The sequence below is a fragment of the Melospiza melodia genome, unplaced genomic scaffold (assembly GCF_035770615.1).
Source record: "Melospiza melodia melodia isolate bMelMel2 unplaced genomic scaffold, bMelMel2.pri scaffold_292, whole genome shotgun sequence".
Classification (NCBI taxonomy): Eukaryota; Metazoa; Chordata; class Aves; order Passeriformes; family Passerellidae; genus Melospiza; species Melospiza melodia.
In genome coordinates, this window is record NW_026948611.1 from 1 (window position 1) to 16,904 (window position 16,904).

At 62.4% G+C, this 16,904-nt stretch overlaps 1 protein-coding gene across 1 annotated transcript; it reads right to left on the minus strand.

Moving 5' to 3' along the window:
* Positions 1-3,315: 3,315 nt before the first annotated feature.
* LOC134434001 (histone-arginine methyltransferase CARM1) lies at positions 3,316-13,072 on the minus strand. Its single transcript, XM_063182688.1, has 16 exons — positions 12,912-13,072; positions 10,476-10,601; positions 10,279-10,385; positions 10,079-10,183; positions 9,288-9,398; positions 9,033-9,210; positions 8,857-8,947; positions 7,607-7,688; positions 7,388-7,473; positions 7,209-7,298; positions 6,994-7,131; positions 6,216-6,305; positions 6,023-6,135; positions 5,847-5,924; positions 5,470-5,538; positions 3,316-3,507 (listed from the first exon to the last, which is right to left on the minus strand). Exons 1-16 carry the CDS (start codon positions 13,054-13,056, stop codon positions 3,371-3,373), a joined length of 1,746 nt encoding a protein of 581 aa, XP_063038758.1. The 5' UTR covers positions 13,057-13,072; the 3' UTR covers positions 3,316-3,370.
* Positions 13,073-16,904: the final 3,832 nt, after the last annotated feature.

Here is a 16,904-nt window from a genome sequence, read left to right on the forward strand (position 1 = left end):
TATTTTTTAGGAATTCTTTTATTGAATTCTTTTTATTGGGATTGTTTTATTGAATTCTTTTTATTGGAATTATTTTACTGGAATGGTTTTACTGGGATAATTTCAATGAAATTGTTTTCATTGGAATTATTTTGATTATTTTTTTAATCAGAATTATTTTAATGGGATTATTTATTCGGAATAATTTCCACTGGAATGATTTTACTGGAATGATTTTAGTGGAATTATTTATTCAGAATTATTTAATCAGAATAATTTATCAGAGTTATTTAATCAGAATTATTTTCTAGTAGAGTTATTTTTTACTGGAGGGATTTTATTTGGATTCCTTTATCAGAGTTATTTTTATCGGAATTATTTTTACCAGAATTATTTTTTATCTGAATCATGATTTTATCAGGATTATTTTTATCTGAATTATGATTTTACTGGATCCTTTTTATTGGAATTCATTATTTTATTGAATAATTTTTATTGGGATTATTTTATCAGAATTATTTTTATCAAAATCATGATTTTATTTGGATTATTTTTATCGGGATTTATTCTATCAGAATTATTTTCATCTGAATCATTATTTTATGGGGATTATTTTATGGTATTTGTTTTTTATCAGAATTATTTTATTTGGATTATTTTATCATAATTATTTTTATAAGGATTAGTTTATTGAATTATTTTTATTTGGGTTTATTTTATTTGTGTTGTTTCATTAGAATTATTTTTATCATTGATTTTATTGGATTATTTTATTTGGTTTATTTTTATTGGAATGATTTTATTGGATTCTTTTATTTGCATTATTTCCACCTGATTCATTTCGGGGTTCATTTGGGGGGGGGGGGGGTCGTGGAGGGGAATTTTTATTCTATTTTTTAAAAAACTCGAAAAGACAAAAAAAGGAGGAAAATTCCCCCCAGAAGAGACCGGGGACCCCAAAAAAGGGGGGAGACCCCAAAAAGGGGGGAGACCCCAAAAAGGGGAGAGACCCCAAAGAGGGGAGACCCCAAAGGGGGGCTCCCCAAAAGCCATTAATGGGGGGCGGGGCAGAGCCCCCAAATTCGGGGTTTTCCCCCCAAACTTTCCCCGCTTTGCACAGGGACCCCTCGCCCCCGCCCCCCGCCAGGCGCAGCAATACCGGGGGACCCCTCCCCAATTTCGGGGGGCTCCTGACCCCAAAATTCCGATTTTATTTTTTTGGGGTGGGGGGGGGGGGGGGGGTCCCCATTTCTGGCCCTGCTGTAGCACTGGGGGGGAGGGGGGGGGGGTCACCCGGGGGGGGGGGGGAGAGGATGGGGGGGGTGGTCCTCACCCCTCCCCCACCCCCCCCCAAACCCCATCCGAATTTGGGGAGGGGTCGCGCGGGGGGGGGGCGGGGTCGTGCAGAGCTTTTATTTTTGTACCGGCGGCGGCGGCGCTGAAAATCGCGGGAATCGTGGGGAGGGGGGACCCCGAAACCCCCCCAAAAAAACCCCAAAACCCTCGCGGGGGGGCCGGGGGCGACCCCCACCCACCCACACCTTGTCAGCCCCTCCTCCCGCCAGCGGCTCCAATAAAGCGGAGAGGGGAAAGCGCCCGGGGGTCGTTCTGGGGTCTGGGGGGCTTTGGGGATTTTGAGGGGATTTTTGGGGGTCTCTGATGTTTTTTGGGGGGGGGGCGTCACCGCTGTGGTGGTCTTGGGGATCCCGAGTGGGATCTGGCCGTATTGGGGAGGGGTCCTGGGGGGTTTTAGGGGGGGTTCCGGTGTGAGGGGGGGTCCTGGGGAGGGTCTGGGGTCTCCCCTGCCCGGAACCATCGCGGGCCGGAACGGCCGCGGCGGGAGCGCGGGGCCGGAGGGGGAACGGACCGGGCGGAACCATCGCGGCCGGAGCGCGGGGGGAGCCGGTGCCGAGCGGGACGGGGACGGTGCCGGGAGAGCCCCGGGGGCGGGGCGGGACCGGAGGGGTCCCTGGGGGCGGGGCCCTTCCCGGCAGAGCGGGGTCGGTACCGGGAGGGTCCCTGAGCTGGGGGGGTTCCTGGGGTGGGGCCGGTACCGGGACGGTTCCGAGCGTCCCTCAGAACCCGCGCGTCCCGTCCCGGAATGGACGAGCCCCGGCCCCCGGTGAGTCCCGTCATTCCCCCGGTGCCGGTTCCGGTTCCGGTGTCCGTTCCGCCGGTGCCCCCCCGGTCCCCTCAGACGTGCAGGAGGTTCCGGAGCCGCTGCCGGGAGGCTCCGTGACGGTGCCCGAGCCCCCCGGGAACGGGGCGGACACGGCCCGGGTGGGTCGGGGGTCTCTGGGGCTGGGCTGCCAGGTAACCCAAAACCCCAAAAATGTACAAACGTACCCCAAAAATATCCCTCGGAACCCCAAAAACGTACCTGGGGAAGGGCCTGACACCCTGAAAAACGCACCTGGGCTGGGGAGGGGGGCAAATAAAACCAAAAAATGGCTCTGGGAGAGGGGGGGGGGATAAACCCCAAAAACGTACCTGGAAGAGGGGAAATAAACTCCAAAATTCACCTGGGTGTGGGGGAATAAACCCCAAAATGTTCCTGGGAGGGGGCGATAAAGGGGCTGGCCCGGGGGAGCCCCCGGAGCCTCGCTGGGCTGCGAGAACCCCAAATGAAAATGGGGAGACCCCGATTGGTGCCCTGGGATTTTGGGGAGCCTCCTGGGGTTTTGGGATTGTCGTGGAATTTTGGGGAGCCCCCAAAGATTTTTGGGATTCTCTAGGGATTTGGAATCCCCCCCAGGGATTTTGGGGATCCCCAGGGATTTTGGGAGCCCCCAGGGAATTTTGGAATCTCCCAGAGATTTTGGGATCCCCAGGGATTTGGGAACCCCTCTGGGAATTTGGGATCCCTTGGGGATTTTTTGGGATCCGCAGGGATTTTTGGGGATTCTCAGGGGTTTTGGGACCCCCCCAGCCCCCCCCCCGGAAGCCCCCAGCCCCCCGAGGACCCCTCAGGTGTGAAACCCTCCCGTTTATTGAGGCTCCAGCCGGAGCGATCCCGCTCGGCGCCGCCCGCCCCGCTCGGGGCCAAACCCGCGGATTTTGGGATTTTTTGGGGGATTTTGGTACATTCGGCCCCTTCCCGGCGGGGTTCCCATCCCGGGGGGGGGGGGGGGGTCCCGGGGGGATTCTCACCCCCCCCCCCCCCAATCCAGCGGTAAAAAACGGCCCCTCCCCCCCTTCCCCCCCCCCCCCCTCCCCGCACAAAAACAAAACAACACAAAAAAACCAAAAAAACCCAAAAAAACCCCAAAATCCCCGTGGGGGGGGGGGGGGGGGGGCAGGGAGGGACCCCCGGGCGGGCGGGCGGGGTGGGGGGGGGTCCCCGTGTCCCCGGTTTTGGTTTGTGTCTGGTGGGTGGGGCCGGGGGGGCCCTTCAGCTGCCGTAGTGCATCGTGTTGGTGGTGATGGACATGGGGGAGGCCATGGAGATGGGGGGGCCCCCATGGTGAACTGGCTCTGCAGGGGCGGGGTAGTGCGAGCTGGAGCCGGCGGTCTGGGCGCTCGAGGAACCTGGGGGGGAAACAGGGAAATGGGGGTTAATGGGGGGCTTTGGGGGGCAATGGGGGGCAATGGGAAATGGGGGCATTGGGGGTACACAGGGGTCAGGGGGGCACAGGGGGCAGTGCGAGCTGGAGCCGGCGGTCTGGGCGCTCGAGGAACCTGGGGGGAAACAGGGAAATGGGGTTAATGGGGGGCTTTGGGGGGCAATGGGGAAATGGGGGTACACAGGGGTCAGGGGGGCACAGGGGGGCAGTGCGAGCTGGAGCCGGCGGTCTGGGCGCTCGAGGAACCTGGGGGGAAATGGAAATGGGGGTTAATGGGGGCTTTGGGGGGCAATGGGGAAATGGGGGGCATTGGGGGTACACAGGGACATGGGGGGCACAGGGGGGCAGTGCGAGCTGGAGCCGGCGGTCTGGGCGCTCGAGGAACCTGGGGGAAAAGGGAAATGGGGGTTAATGGGGGGCATTGGGGAAATGGGGGGCAATGGGGGGCAATGGGGGCACAGGGGGGCAGTGCGAGCTGGAGCCGGCGGTCTGGGCACTCGAGGAACCTGGGGGGAAATGGAAATGGGGTTAATGGGGGGCTTTGGGGGGCAATGGGAAATGGGGGGCATTGGGGAAATGGGGGGCATTGGGGGCATTGGGGGTACACAGGGGTCAGGGGGGCACAGGGGGGCAGTGCGAGCTGGAGCCGGCGGTCTGGGCGCTCGAGGAACCTGGGGGGGAAATGGAAATGGGGGTTAATGGGGGCTTTGGGGGGCAATGGGAAATGGGGGGCATTGGGGAAATGGGGGGCAATGGGGGCACAGGGGGCAGTGCGAGCTGGAGCCGGCGGTCTGGGCGCTGGAGGAACCTGGGGGGAAATGGAAATGGGGGTTAATGGGGGGCATTGGGGGGCATTGGGGAAATGGGGGTACACAGGGGTCAGGGGGGCACAGGGGGTAGTGCGAGCTGGAGCCGGCGGTCTGGGCGCTGGAGGAACCTGGGGGGGAAACAGGGAAATGGGGTTAATGGGGGGCATTGGGGGGCAATGGGAAATGGGGGGCATTGGGGGTACACAGGGACATGGGGGGCACAGGGGGGCAGTGCGAGCTGGAGCCGGCGGTCTGGGCGCTCGAGGAACCTGGGGGGAAATGGGGTTAATGGGGGGCAATGGGAAATGGGGGGCATTGGGGGCATTGGGGGGCATTGGGGACAGTGGGGGTACCCAGGGACATGGGGGGCAATGGGGGCACAGGGGACATGGGGGTTAATGGGGGGCATTGGGGAAATGGGGGGCATTGGGGGCAATGGGGGCACAGGGGGGCAGTGCGAGCTGGAGCCGGCGGTCTGGGCGCTGGAGGAACCTGCGGGGAAAATGGGGGTTAATGGGGGTCAGTGGGGGGAAATGGGGGTCAGGGGGGGCAATGGGGCACACAGGGGCAATGGGGATTAATGGGAGGCAATGGGGGGCAATGGGGGTTAATGGGGGGCATTGGGGAAATGGGGGTCAGGGGGGGGCATTGGGGCACACAGGGGAAATGGGGGTCAGTGGGGGACACTGAGGGGCAATGGGGAAATGGGGGGCAATGGGGGGCAATGGGGGCATTGGGGGGAAATGGGAAATGGGGGTCAGGGGGGGCAATGGGGCACACAGGGGCAATGGGGATTAATGGGAGGCAATGGGGGGCAATGGGGAAATGGGGGTCAGGGGGGGCATTGGGGCACACAGGGGAAATGGGGGTCAGTGGGGGACCCTGAGGGGCAATGGGGAAATGGGGGGCAATGGGGGTACCCAGGGACATGGGGGGCATTGGGGGCACAGGGGGGCAGCTGGCGCCGGTGCTGGTCTGAGCACTCGAGGAGCCTGGGGGGCACAGGGGGCAATGGGGGGCACAGGGGGCAATGGGGGGCACACAGGGACATGGGGGGCAATGGGGGGCACACGGGGTGGGTCTGGGGGGGTTTATCTGGGGAGGGGGCTCGGGGGTACCTTGCACGATGCCCGTGCTCATGATGGAGCCCATCCTGGAGTGGGTGTGGTTCACGATGCCGGTGTTGGCTGCGGCGGGGGGGGGAGGGCACGGTGAGGCCGGGGGGGTGTGAGACCCCCGAGACCCCCACCCTCACTGTGGGACCCCCACCCTCACCGTGAGACCCCCATCCTCACCGTGGGACCCCCACCCTCACCGTGGGACCCCCACCCTCATTGTGGGACCCCCACCCGAGTCCTGAGACCCCCACCCTCACTGTGAGACCCCCACCATCACCGTGGGACCCCCACCCTCACCGTGGGACCCCCACCCTCACTGTGGGACCCCCACCCTCACTGTGAGACCCCCCCTCACCCCGAGCCCCCCACTCACTCACCCAGGGGGATCAGGTTGTTGTGCCCCACGTTGGAGCCCCCGGCGATGACGCTGCTCAGGTCGTAGGCAGCCGGCATTCCTGTGTGGGGAGGGGGTCAGGGACCCCCAAAATGGGGGGCGGGCCCCCCCAGGACCCTCCCACACCCTCCAGGACACCCCCAAAGCCCCCAGACCCACCGGCCACGGCCATGCCCGTGCTCATGTTGTAGCTGCTGCCCGTGCTCCACATGTTCTCTGACGGGGACGTGTAGTGGGAGCCGGGCGGGGGCGAGGGGGTCGTGCCCGTGTACCTGGGGATGGGGAGGGGGTGTCAGGGCTTGGGGGGGGGTCCCGGGGGGCCCCCCGGCCCCGCAGCCCCCCCCGGCCCTACCTGAAGAAGGGATTTTTCAGGTCCAGCAGGTTGGAGGATTTGGAGCCCGTCTGGTCCACCTGGGCCACGATGCTGATGTCGTAGCTCTGTCTGGGGAGGGGGGCACACCGTGAGACCCCCTCCCCAAATATACACCTGAGAGGGGCTGGGACCCCTCCCCAAACACACCTGAGAGGGGCTGGGACCCCCGAATGGGGACACAGAGACCCCCAAAGTGCAGCCAAGGGTGGGTTCTGAGACCCCAAAGTGCAGCCAAGGTGCACAGAGACCCCAAAGTGCCCCCCCCAGTTATAAAAACAGCCCCAAAACTGGGCCAGGCCCCCCCCCCAGCCCTGGAACTGGGCCAGGCCCCCCCATCTGGGCCAAACTGGGCCAGACCCCCCCACCTTACCCCAAACTGGGCCAGGCCCCCCCATCCCAGCCCAGCTCCAGAGGCAGCAGCGGATCCAGCACAGCCCAAACCCCGACACGGCTGGGGGGGATTGGGGACCCCCCAAACCTGCCCCAAGCCCCCCAGATCCACCCTGTGCCCCCCAGATCCCCCCTGCGCCCCCAGAACTGCCCCGAATCCCCTCAATTCCCCCCCAGACCCCTCCCCAAGCCCCCCAGAGCCCCCTGCCCACCTCTTGTTGGCGATGAGCAGGCAGGTCCCTGAGAGCGTGTCGCCTGTGCGCCCCCAGAACTGCCCCAGAACAGCCCAAAGCAGCCCCAAATCCCCTCAAACACCCCCCAAAGCCCCCCAGACCCCTCCCCAAGCCCCCCAGAGCCCCCTGCCCACCTCTTGTTGGCGATGAGCAGGCAGGTCCCTGAGAGCGTGTCGCCCGCCTTGGCGAAGAGCGGCGACTGGAACAGGCAGCGCACCTGGTACCAGTGGGTCAGCGGCTCCGTGGGGGCCGTGGAGAGCCACACCGTCATTCTGGGGGGGGCACGGGGCTCAGGGGGGGCTCGGACGGAGCCCCGCCCCCCCCCGGGACCCCTCCCCAGATCACCCACATGGAGCCGATGAAGGCCACGTCGAACCAGAAGGCCAGGCCGTGCACCAGCCCCGAGTGCAGCATGTGGAACTTGAAGGGGATTTCTATCCTGGAGGACACGGGGGGTCAGCGGGGGGCGGGAGGAGACCCCCCGGACCACCCCCCCCGATCCCCCAGACCCCCACAGGTGTCCCTCACCTGTGCAAGTCGCCCTCCTTGGCTTCCAAGAAGTTCACGGTGTATTTGACGGATTTGGCCATCAGAATCCGGATGTCGAAGGTGTCCTGGGCAAGGGGTGGGCAGGGGGGGTTTGGGAGCGTCCTGGGCGGGCCAGAGACCCCCAGAACGGGCAGGAGACCCCCCCGGGATGGAGCGGAGCCCCCCCAGAACAGCCCAGAGCCCCCCAGGGTCGCTCACCACCACGGGCTGCCTGAAGTACTCGTCCACGGCAGCGCCGCGCAGAGCGGAGAGATCAACGCCGTGGAAGGAGGGCTGGTACCTGGGGAGAGCCAAACTGGGAATACTGGGAATACTGGGAATGGGGACTGATCAACGCCGTGGAAGGAGGGCTGGTACCTGGGGAGAGCCAAACTGGGAATACTGGGAATACTGGGAATACTGGGAATACTGGGAATGGGAACTGGGAACGGGGAACTGGGAATACTGGGAATACTGGGAATACTGGAATACTGGGAACTGGGAACGGGGGACTGATCAACGCCGTGGAACGAGGGCTGGTACCTGGGAATGGGGAATGCCAAACTGGGAATACTGGGAATACTGGGAATACTGGGAATGGGAACTGGGAACGGGGACTGATCAACGCCGTGGAACGAGGGCTGGTACCTGGGGAGAGCCAAACTGGGAATACTGGGAATACTGGGAATGGGGACTGGGAACGGGGACTGATCAACGCTGTGGAACGAGGGCTGGTACCTGGGGAGAGCCAAACTGGGAATACTGGGAATACTGGGAATACTGGGAATACTGGGAATGGGAACTGGGAATGGGGACTGATCAACACCATGGAACGGGGACTGGTACCTGGGAATGGGGAATGCCAAACTGGGAACACTGGGAATACTGGGAATGGGAACTGGGAACGGGGACTGATCAACGCCGTGGAACGAGGGCTGGTACCTGGGAATGGGGAATGCCAAACTGGGAATACTGGGAATGCTGGGAATGGGGAATGTGAATGGGAACTGGGAACGGGGACCGATCAACGCCGTGGAACCACGGCTGGTACCTGGGGAGAGCCAAACTGGGAATACTGGGAATGCTGGGAATGGGAACGGGGAATGGGGACTGGGAACGGGGACTGATCAACGCCGTGGAACCACGGCTGGTACCTGGAGAGAACCAAACTGGGAATACTGGGAATACTGGGAACGGGAACTGGGAACAGGGAATGGGAACTGGGAACGGGAACTGGGGATCCCAAACTGGGAATGGGGACTGGGAACGGGGAATGGGAACGGGGACTGATCGACGCCGTGGAACCACGGCTGGTACCTGGGAATGGGGAATGCCAAACTGGGAATACTGGGAACGGGGAATGGGGACTGGGAACTGGGAACCAGGAATGGGAACAGGAAACAATGGGGACTGGGGAATGGGGACTGGAACGGGGACTGGGCACGGGGCCGGGGCCCGGCGAGGCTCACCAGAAGTTGGCCTTGGTGAACTGCTCCATGTAGAGCTGCTCGTCCGTGAAGGGCGCCAGGTGCACGTCCCCGATGGTGGGGAACATGTTCCCTGAGGGAAGGTCAGCCTTGGAGCCCGGGGGGGGTCCCGCGGCCCCCCAGGGACCCCCGGGGACCCCCCCGAATCGAGGGCTCACCACTGGGCTTCAGGTACTTCTTGGCGTGCAGGTAGCTCTCGAGCATGCGCTCGTTGAAGAGCATGTAGCCCATGGGCTCCGAGATGATGATGTCCACCTGCTCGGGCAGCGACACCTCCTCCACCTTGCCCGGGATCACCACGATGCGCTCCGTCAGGTTGTTGCTCTTCACCAGCACCTGGGCAGGGGGCAAGGGGAGGGGGTCAGGGCGTGAGGGGCAAGGGGAGGGGGTCCCGGGAACACCCCCGGGCTCACCTCGGCGTGCTGGGCCATGGTGCTGGCCTCCACCGCGTAGATCTTGCGCGCCCCGGCCTGCGCCGCGAAGAAGGAGAGGATGCCCGAGCCACAGCCCACGTCCAGCACGATCTGGGGAGGGATGGGGGCAGCTGGGAGCCTTGGAGCCGCCAGGCTGAGCCCCTGCTGGATCCTGCCCAGAACCCAGCCAAGAACCCCACAAAATCCAGCCAGATTCTCCCCCAAAACCCAGCCAAGAACCTCCAAAACCCAGCCAAGAACCCTCCAAAAAGCCAGCCAAGAACCCCCAAAACCCAGCCAGATTCTTCCCCAAAAACCCAGCCAAGAACCCCCAAAACCCAGCCAAGAACCCTCCAAAAAGCAGCCAAGAACCCCCAAAACCCAGCCAGATTCTCCCCCAAAACCCAGCCAAGAACCCCCAAAACCCAGCCAAGAACCCTCCAAAAACCCAGCCAAAAACGCCCCAAAACCCAGCCAGATTCTCCCCCAAAAACCCAGCTGAGAACACCCCAAAACCCAGCCAGATCTCCCCAAAAATGGATCCAGCCGCCCCCAAATCTCAACCGAATCCCACCAAAACCCAAGCCAGGCTTCCCCCCTAAAACCAGGCCAAAGATCTGACCCGACAGAAACTGAGTCACATCTTCCCAAAGCAAGCTGAATCCCCCCAAAACGATCTGAACCCCCCAGAAGGAGCTGGGTCCCCCAAAACGAGCTGAATCCCCCCAAAACGAGCTGAATCCCCCCCAAAACGAGCCGAACCCCCCCAAAGGAGCCGAACGCCCCCAGACCTTGTCCTTGAAGTCGCTGTGGTTCTGCAGGATGGCCCGCTGGTACGTGCCCGTGCGCACGTAGTCCTGCATCATGTTCTGCTGCTGGGACAGGTACCCGTAGAACTGCCGGACAGACGGACAGGCCGTGAGCCCCCCGGCCCCGGGAGCGCCCCCCCAGCCCCAGAACAGCCCCCCCAAAAGCGAGTGGGGGTCCCCACCTGGAAGTACTGCACGGCCGAGGACTCCTCGGTGCGCTCGCTGAACACGGAGCGCTCCGTGTTGTGCCCGCGGCAGTTCTTGAGGATGTTGTAGAAGGAGCAGAAATCTGGGGCGCAAAGGGTTAATGTGGGGGTCCCCGGGGGGGTCCCGGGGCGGCGCGGGGGGGGAGGGGGCGCGCGCGGGGGGGGCTCCTCACCCGTGGGGGTCCCGAACTGCAGCAGCACGCTGTTGCAGCCCAGCGTGATGATGAAGGATTGCTTCCCCACGCGGCTGCACTCGGTGTCGCGCGACACGGAGCACTTGAACACGCACACCTCCTCATCTGGCGGGGGCAGAACGGGGGCAAAACGGGAAAAAAACGGGAAAAAAACGGGAAAAAAACGGGAAAAAACGGGAAAAACGGGAAAAACGGGAAAAAGCGGGAAAAAACGGGAAAAAACGGGAAAAAGCGGGAAAAAACGGGAAAAAGCGGGAAAAAACGGGAATGGGGGGAGGTGGGAACGGGGAGGGGAGATGGGGGAAAATGGGGGGAAAGGGGAAAAATGAGAATGGGAATGAGGAAACGGAAAAAATGGGAATGGGGGGGAAATGGGGAAAAATGGGGGGAAAGGGGAAAAACAGGAATGGGAATGTGGAAATGGGAAAATGGGAATGGGGGGGAAATGGGGAAAAATGGGGGGAAATGGGAACGGGGAGGGGAAATGGGGGAAAATGGGGGGAAAGGGGATAAAGGGGGGGGGAATGGGAAAAATGGGTGGGAGAATAGAGGGGAAACGGGAAAAAATGCGGGGAAAATGGGGAAAAATGGGGGAATTGGGGGGAAAATATTGGGAAAAATGGGAATGGGGGGGAAATGGGGAAAATGGGGGGAAAGGGGATAAAGGGGGGGAAATGGAAAAATGGGTGGGAGAATAGAGGGGAAACGGGGAAAAATGGGAATGGGGAGGGAAATGGGGACAGAAAAACGGGAATGCGGGAAAACGGGAATGGGGAGAATAATGGGAATGGTGGGGGGAAAACGGGAAAAAGCGGGAACGGAGGGGAAAAATGGGAAAAATGGGAATGGGGGACACAAAAATCGGGAATGGGGAGGGGGAAAAAGGGAGAGGAGGGTGTGGGGAGGGAGAACGGGGCGGGAAAACCGGGAGGGACAAGGGAGGGGACAGAGAGAAAAGTGAGGGGAGCGCCGGGCCCGAACCGTCCCCGCAGAGCGGGACCCAGCACAATTAACCTAATTAACCTCTAATTACCGCGGGGAGGGCTCCTAAAGCACGGCCCGGGGCGGGGGGGGCGGCCGGAATTGCCGTCAGAAACGGGGATTTGGGGTTCGAGGGTGGAACGGAACGGGATGGAGGGGTCGGGAACGGCCCCGGGAGGCAGAAACGGGACCGGGGACCGGAGCCATCCCCGGGACCGGGAGCGGCCCCGCGGTGCCCCCGGCCGGTAAAACCGGACCCGGCCGCTTCCCGAAAATTCCCGGTTTGCCCCCGGGGTCCGGCGGCCGCGGGGAGTTGCCGGAGGGCCCGGGAGCAGCCGCCGGTACCGGAGCACCGGGAGCCCGCGGCGCTTTGTGGCGGCTCGGGAGCGGCAGATGCTCCGCGGCCCCGCGCACAAAGGCGGCTCGGGAGCGGCTCCGGTTGTGATCGGGCCCGGCCGGTACCGGAGGAGCCGCGGGCCCGGCCGTGCAGCGGCCGCCGTGCCTCAGTTTCCTCCCCCGGTATCGGTGTCAAAGCGCGCGTTAATCACGGAATTAGCGCCGCCGTTAATGAGGCCGAGGGGAGGGCACCGGGGGTCGCACCGACCACAACGGGAGCCGCGGGAACCCCGAGCACAAAGCGCGGGAGGCGCAGGGTTTTGGGAGAAAAGGAGGAAAAACCTCAAAGAACGGGGGAAAAAAACCCCAAAGAACGGGGAAAAACCCCAAAGAACGGGGGAAAAACCCCAAAGAACGGGGAAAAACGTCAAAGAACGGGGAAAAACCTCAAAGAACGGGGAAAAGCCTCAAGAACGGGAAAAAGCCCAAAGAACGGGAAAAACCTCAGAGAACGGGAAAAGCCCCAAAGAACGGGAAAACCGAGACAAAGAGGAGCCGGCGTTGCCGCCGCCCCCCGCGGGCCCGGAACCGGGGGGTGCCGGAAGGTCACGGAATTGGGGCCGATTCGGGCAAAAGTGGCCGCGGGGGGGGGGATGGATGGGAATGAACTTTCGCAGCCTCCGGGAAACGCGGGGGCACCGGGACCCCTCCCCAAATCCCGATCTGCCCCCGAGGAGACCCCGGGACCCGGCTGGGGGGGCGGCGGGGCTGAGACCCCTCCCCAAAAGTGAAGAACATTTAAAATCCACTTAAAGCCCCCCCAGCCCCCTTCGGGACCCCTCCCCGTGCCCTGAACCCCCAAACCCCCCCAGACCCCATAAACCCCCCACCCCGAACCCCCCATCCCCACTGACCCCTCAGGGCCCCCCCCAGCCCCCCATTGACCCCTCAGGGCCCCTCCCCGCCCCCTCCCCATCCCCAGAGACCCCTCAGGGCCCCTCCCCGCCCCCCCCCGACCCCTGAGGGCCCCTCCCCCCTCCCCTCAGCCCCCCACGCCCCCTCCCCCGCCGGGCCCCCCGCCCCTCCCGGCGCACTCACGGCCGTAGAGGGCGATGGCGGCGCTGTCGGGGCCGGTGCGGACCTCGAGGCGCAGCGGCTGCTGCTCCTGGTGCCGCTGGATCTCCCCGTTCGCGTCCCCGACCGTGAGGAGCCGCACGCCGGGGAACACCGACACCGCGGCCATCTTGGACCGCGCCGCGCCCCGCCCACCCGGGGCCCCGCCCCCCGACCCGGCCCCGCCCGCGCCGACCCGGGCCCCGCCCCCCGACCCGGCCCCGCCCGCGCCGACCCGGGCCCCGCCCCGGCGTGGACACGCCCATCCCGTGGTGGCCACGCCCCCAAATCACCGCGGCGGGAAGGGAGGGGGGGGCGCCCCCCGGCGGATGGGAGGGCACCGGGAACGGGGAACGGGAACAGGAACGGGGACACCGGGAATGGCAGCGGGACACCGGGAACGGGCACCGGGAATGGGAACAGGAACGGGGACACCGGGAACGGGCACCGGGAACAGGAACGGGGACACAGGGAATGGGAACGGGACACCGGGAACGGGCACCGGGAATGGGAACAGGAACGGGGACACCGGGAACGGGCACCGGGAACGGGAACAGGAACGGGGACACCGGGAATGGCAGCGGGACACCGGGAACGGGCACCGGGAATGGGAAGGGGATACCGGGAATGGGCACCGGGAATGGGAACGGGACACTGGGAATGGGAGACCGGGAATAGGAACGGGACACCGGGACACCGGGAATGGGACACGGGGAATGGGAAGGGGACACTGGGACACCGCAACGCAGCAGCTTTATTTGAGAGAGAACGTGCTGGAGCCCAGGCAGGACCAAGAGGGGGAGGAGGGTCCGCCAGGAGGGCTCCCGGTGACCGGATCCGGGACACCGGGATGCGCTCCCGGCTCCGTGTCCTCACCGGGAAGGTGGGGGGGGACAACCGGGACCCCCGGGACCCGTCATGGGGACGGCGGCGTGGGCGCGGGGGCCAAGGGGAAGCTCCGCTGGGACGGGAGGTGCGGGGGTGTGGGGGTCCCGGGGTGCGGCTGAGGGGTCCGGGGTGGATCTGGGGGATCTGGGGTCATGGAGGTCCTGGTGCTGGCGTGGAGGGTCTGGCCTTAGCAGGGCAGCAGGGCAGGACTGTGTACGTCTGTACCAGCTGCCACGGGAGACCTCTGAGGGGCTCCTCCTGGGCACTGAGCCCCCCCAGCATTGCCGGTTCCGAGACCCCCTCCAACATCGCCAGATTATGACCACAGCCCCCAGCAGCAGCAGCAGCAGCAGCAGCCCAACGACCAACACCGGGAGGAGCCAGGAAGGATCTGGAAGGGAGAGACAGAGGGGATCACCGGGATCCGGTACCGGGATCCAAAACCGGGATCTGGCACTGGGACAAGGATCAGCCCCGGGGGAGGGTTGTGGTACCGTCCTGTGAGGTCCTGGCAGTAGCAGCGCTGTCGCTGGGCTGACACTCAGCATCGCCCAAATCTGGGGACAAAACCCACCAGATTCAGCTCCGGGCCAGCCCTGGGATGTGGGATGGGGATCCCCCCGGAGTTCCCCACACCCACCAGAGAGAGCTCCCAGTCGCAGGGCTCAGCTCCGACTCCAGCCAGGCACTGCCGTTGTGGCTCTGGTACCGGCAGCGGAAGCGGACGGCAGCTCTGGACAGGGGAAAATCGGCCCAGCCCTGGTTGGTAATGACGACAATATTCTGAACAAAGATCCCTGAGATTTCCTGGAGGAGCTCGAAGCGGCCAATGGAGAAGCCAGGCAGCGGATCCGGGAGCGCTTGTGCTGCGGGGGCAGCCGGAGCAGCACCGGTGCCGGGAGGAGCCTCGGGGTACCGGAACCACGGCGGGAACCCCGGGGGGAGATCCGGGGGGAAGCTCCGACATCCCAGAAGGAATCCCAGGGGAAATTCTGGGAATTCTGGCGGGAATTCTCACCAGGATCGTTACCCATGTGGCTCGAGCACGAGGCCAAGGCCACAGCCAGGAGGAGCAGAAACGCCAACCTCATCCTCATCTTCATCCTCCTCCTGCTCCAGGAGCTCACCAGGACCTGAGGGATCAGCTGGGAAGAGCCGAGATCAGCCAGGAAGAGCCGGGAAGGGCCAAGAAGAGCCGTGGGAACTGGGAGCTGCTCGGGGTGCAGTGGGGAAGTGTCTGCTGAGCCGCAGGATGTGGGGCTTTTGTGGTTCTTTGCACAAATTATTTATTTATTTTTTTGCAACCAAACCTCCAAGCTTTGGGCAGGGAAGTGCAGCTGCTCCAGGCTGGGAACAGATTTCTGTGGTTGGCATCCAAAATTGTGGTGATCTTCATATGGAATGGATGGAAGAGGGGAGCCTGGACCCCCAAATCTGCCCCAGGAACCCCAAAATCTGCTCTTGAACCCCAAAATCTGCCTCAACCTCCCCCCCCAATCTGCCCTGAAACACCTCAAATCTGCCCCCACCCCCAAATCAGCCCCGAGCTTCCCCAGGTTTGCCCCCAGATCTCCAAAGCGTTCCCCATTTTCCTCCCTGGAGCTGAAAATCGGCCCCAAATCTGCCCCAAATTCCCCAAATTCCCCCAAATCTGCCTCAGATTCCCCCCGGGCCCCGCGCGGTGCATTGTGGGACTCCATCTCCGCTAGGGGGCGCTCGCCGATCCCGCGCAGTGACGAGGGGGCGGGCCCAAGTTCGCGCTGACCAATCAGAGCTCACGACGGCGGAGGGGGAAGGAGAGGACCCCGCGCCTCGGGCGTCCCCGCCGGCACCTGAAAAACTCCGGGATCCGCGAGTGCGGGAACCACCGGGATCCGCCACCGGGATCCGTCAGCAGGATCCTCCACCGGGATCCGCCACCGGGATCCGTCAGCAGGATCCTCCACCGGGATCGCCCTTAGACGGGGTCCTTGGGTCACCTCCCGCCTCAGGCACCGCTGCGGGCAGCCCCGGGGAGGGGTCCTTCCTGAGGGGCGTTGCGCGGCGATGGCGGCGCCCATGGCGGATCCCGGCGGGATTTCCGTCCCAAATTTCGCCGATTCCCGGGGTTCGCTGCCGTGAATCCCGCCCGGGACTGGGGTGAATCCCCCCGGATCCAGTCCCGGTGCTCGGGGTGGGTCCCGTGGCTCCCCCGTCCCGACGCGCACCAATTAAATTTGGGATTTTTTAACCGGTTTTTCTCCGTTCCGCACGGAATTCCCCCCGGGAACGGGACCGGGCTGGATCTGGTGGGAGCCACCCCATGAGCCCCCCGCCGCCCGGAATTCCACACCTCACTCGGTTTTGGATTTTTTTTCCCTTTATTCGGATTTTTTTGCCGGTTTTTAGTTCATTAATGGGACGCGGAGCGGAGGCACTTCGGGGGGACCCCCGGGGGGGGCCGGAGCCGCCCCCCCAAAACCGCCCCCGGCTCGTTAATGGATTAATTGGCCCCCCCGAGCCGGGGGGTCGTTAAGGCACCGGGGCCGGGGGGGGGTCGGAAAAATCCACATTATTGCTGGGCCGCCATTTGTTCCTTTTTTTTTTTTTCTTTTTTTTTTTCCTGGTTTGTTTTTTGTGGTTTTTTTTGTTTTTTTTTTTCTTTTTCCCTCTTTTTTTTTTTATGGTTTTTTTTTTTATACAATTAATACAAGTCTGTAAAAATATTTACAACCTCGGCTCCCGGCGGAGCGGGATCGGGAACGGTGGGGGGGGGGGGAGGGGGAGAAGCTTCCAGAGCAAAGCCCCCTCCCCCACCCCGGGGGGGCCGCAGCTTCCTCCCCCTCCTCCTCCTCTCCCGGGTCATCCCGGGATGAAATTCCTGAGGTTCTCAGGGAATTGGGATCAGTGCTCTGGGAATTCCAGTGTTTTCCCCTGCTCAAAAACCCCAATCCTTTAAAAAAACCCCAAAAACCAAAAAAAAAAAAAAAAAACCAAAAAACCCCAAACCCCTGGGAGGGGGCGGGGGAGGAGCCACGGGTGAGTTTGGGGCAAAATCCCCGGAATTCGGGAACAGAGGAGGAGGAGGAGGAGGAGGGGAGAGGAAGGCAG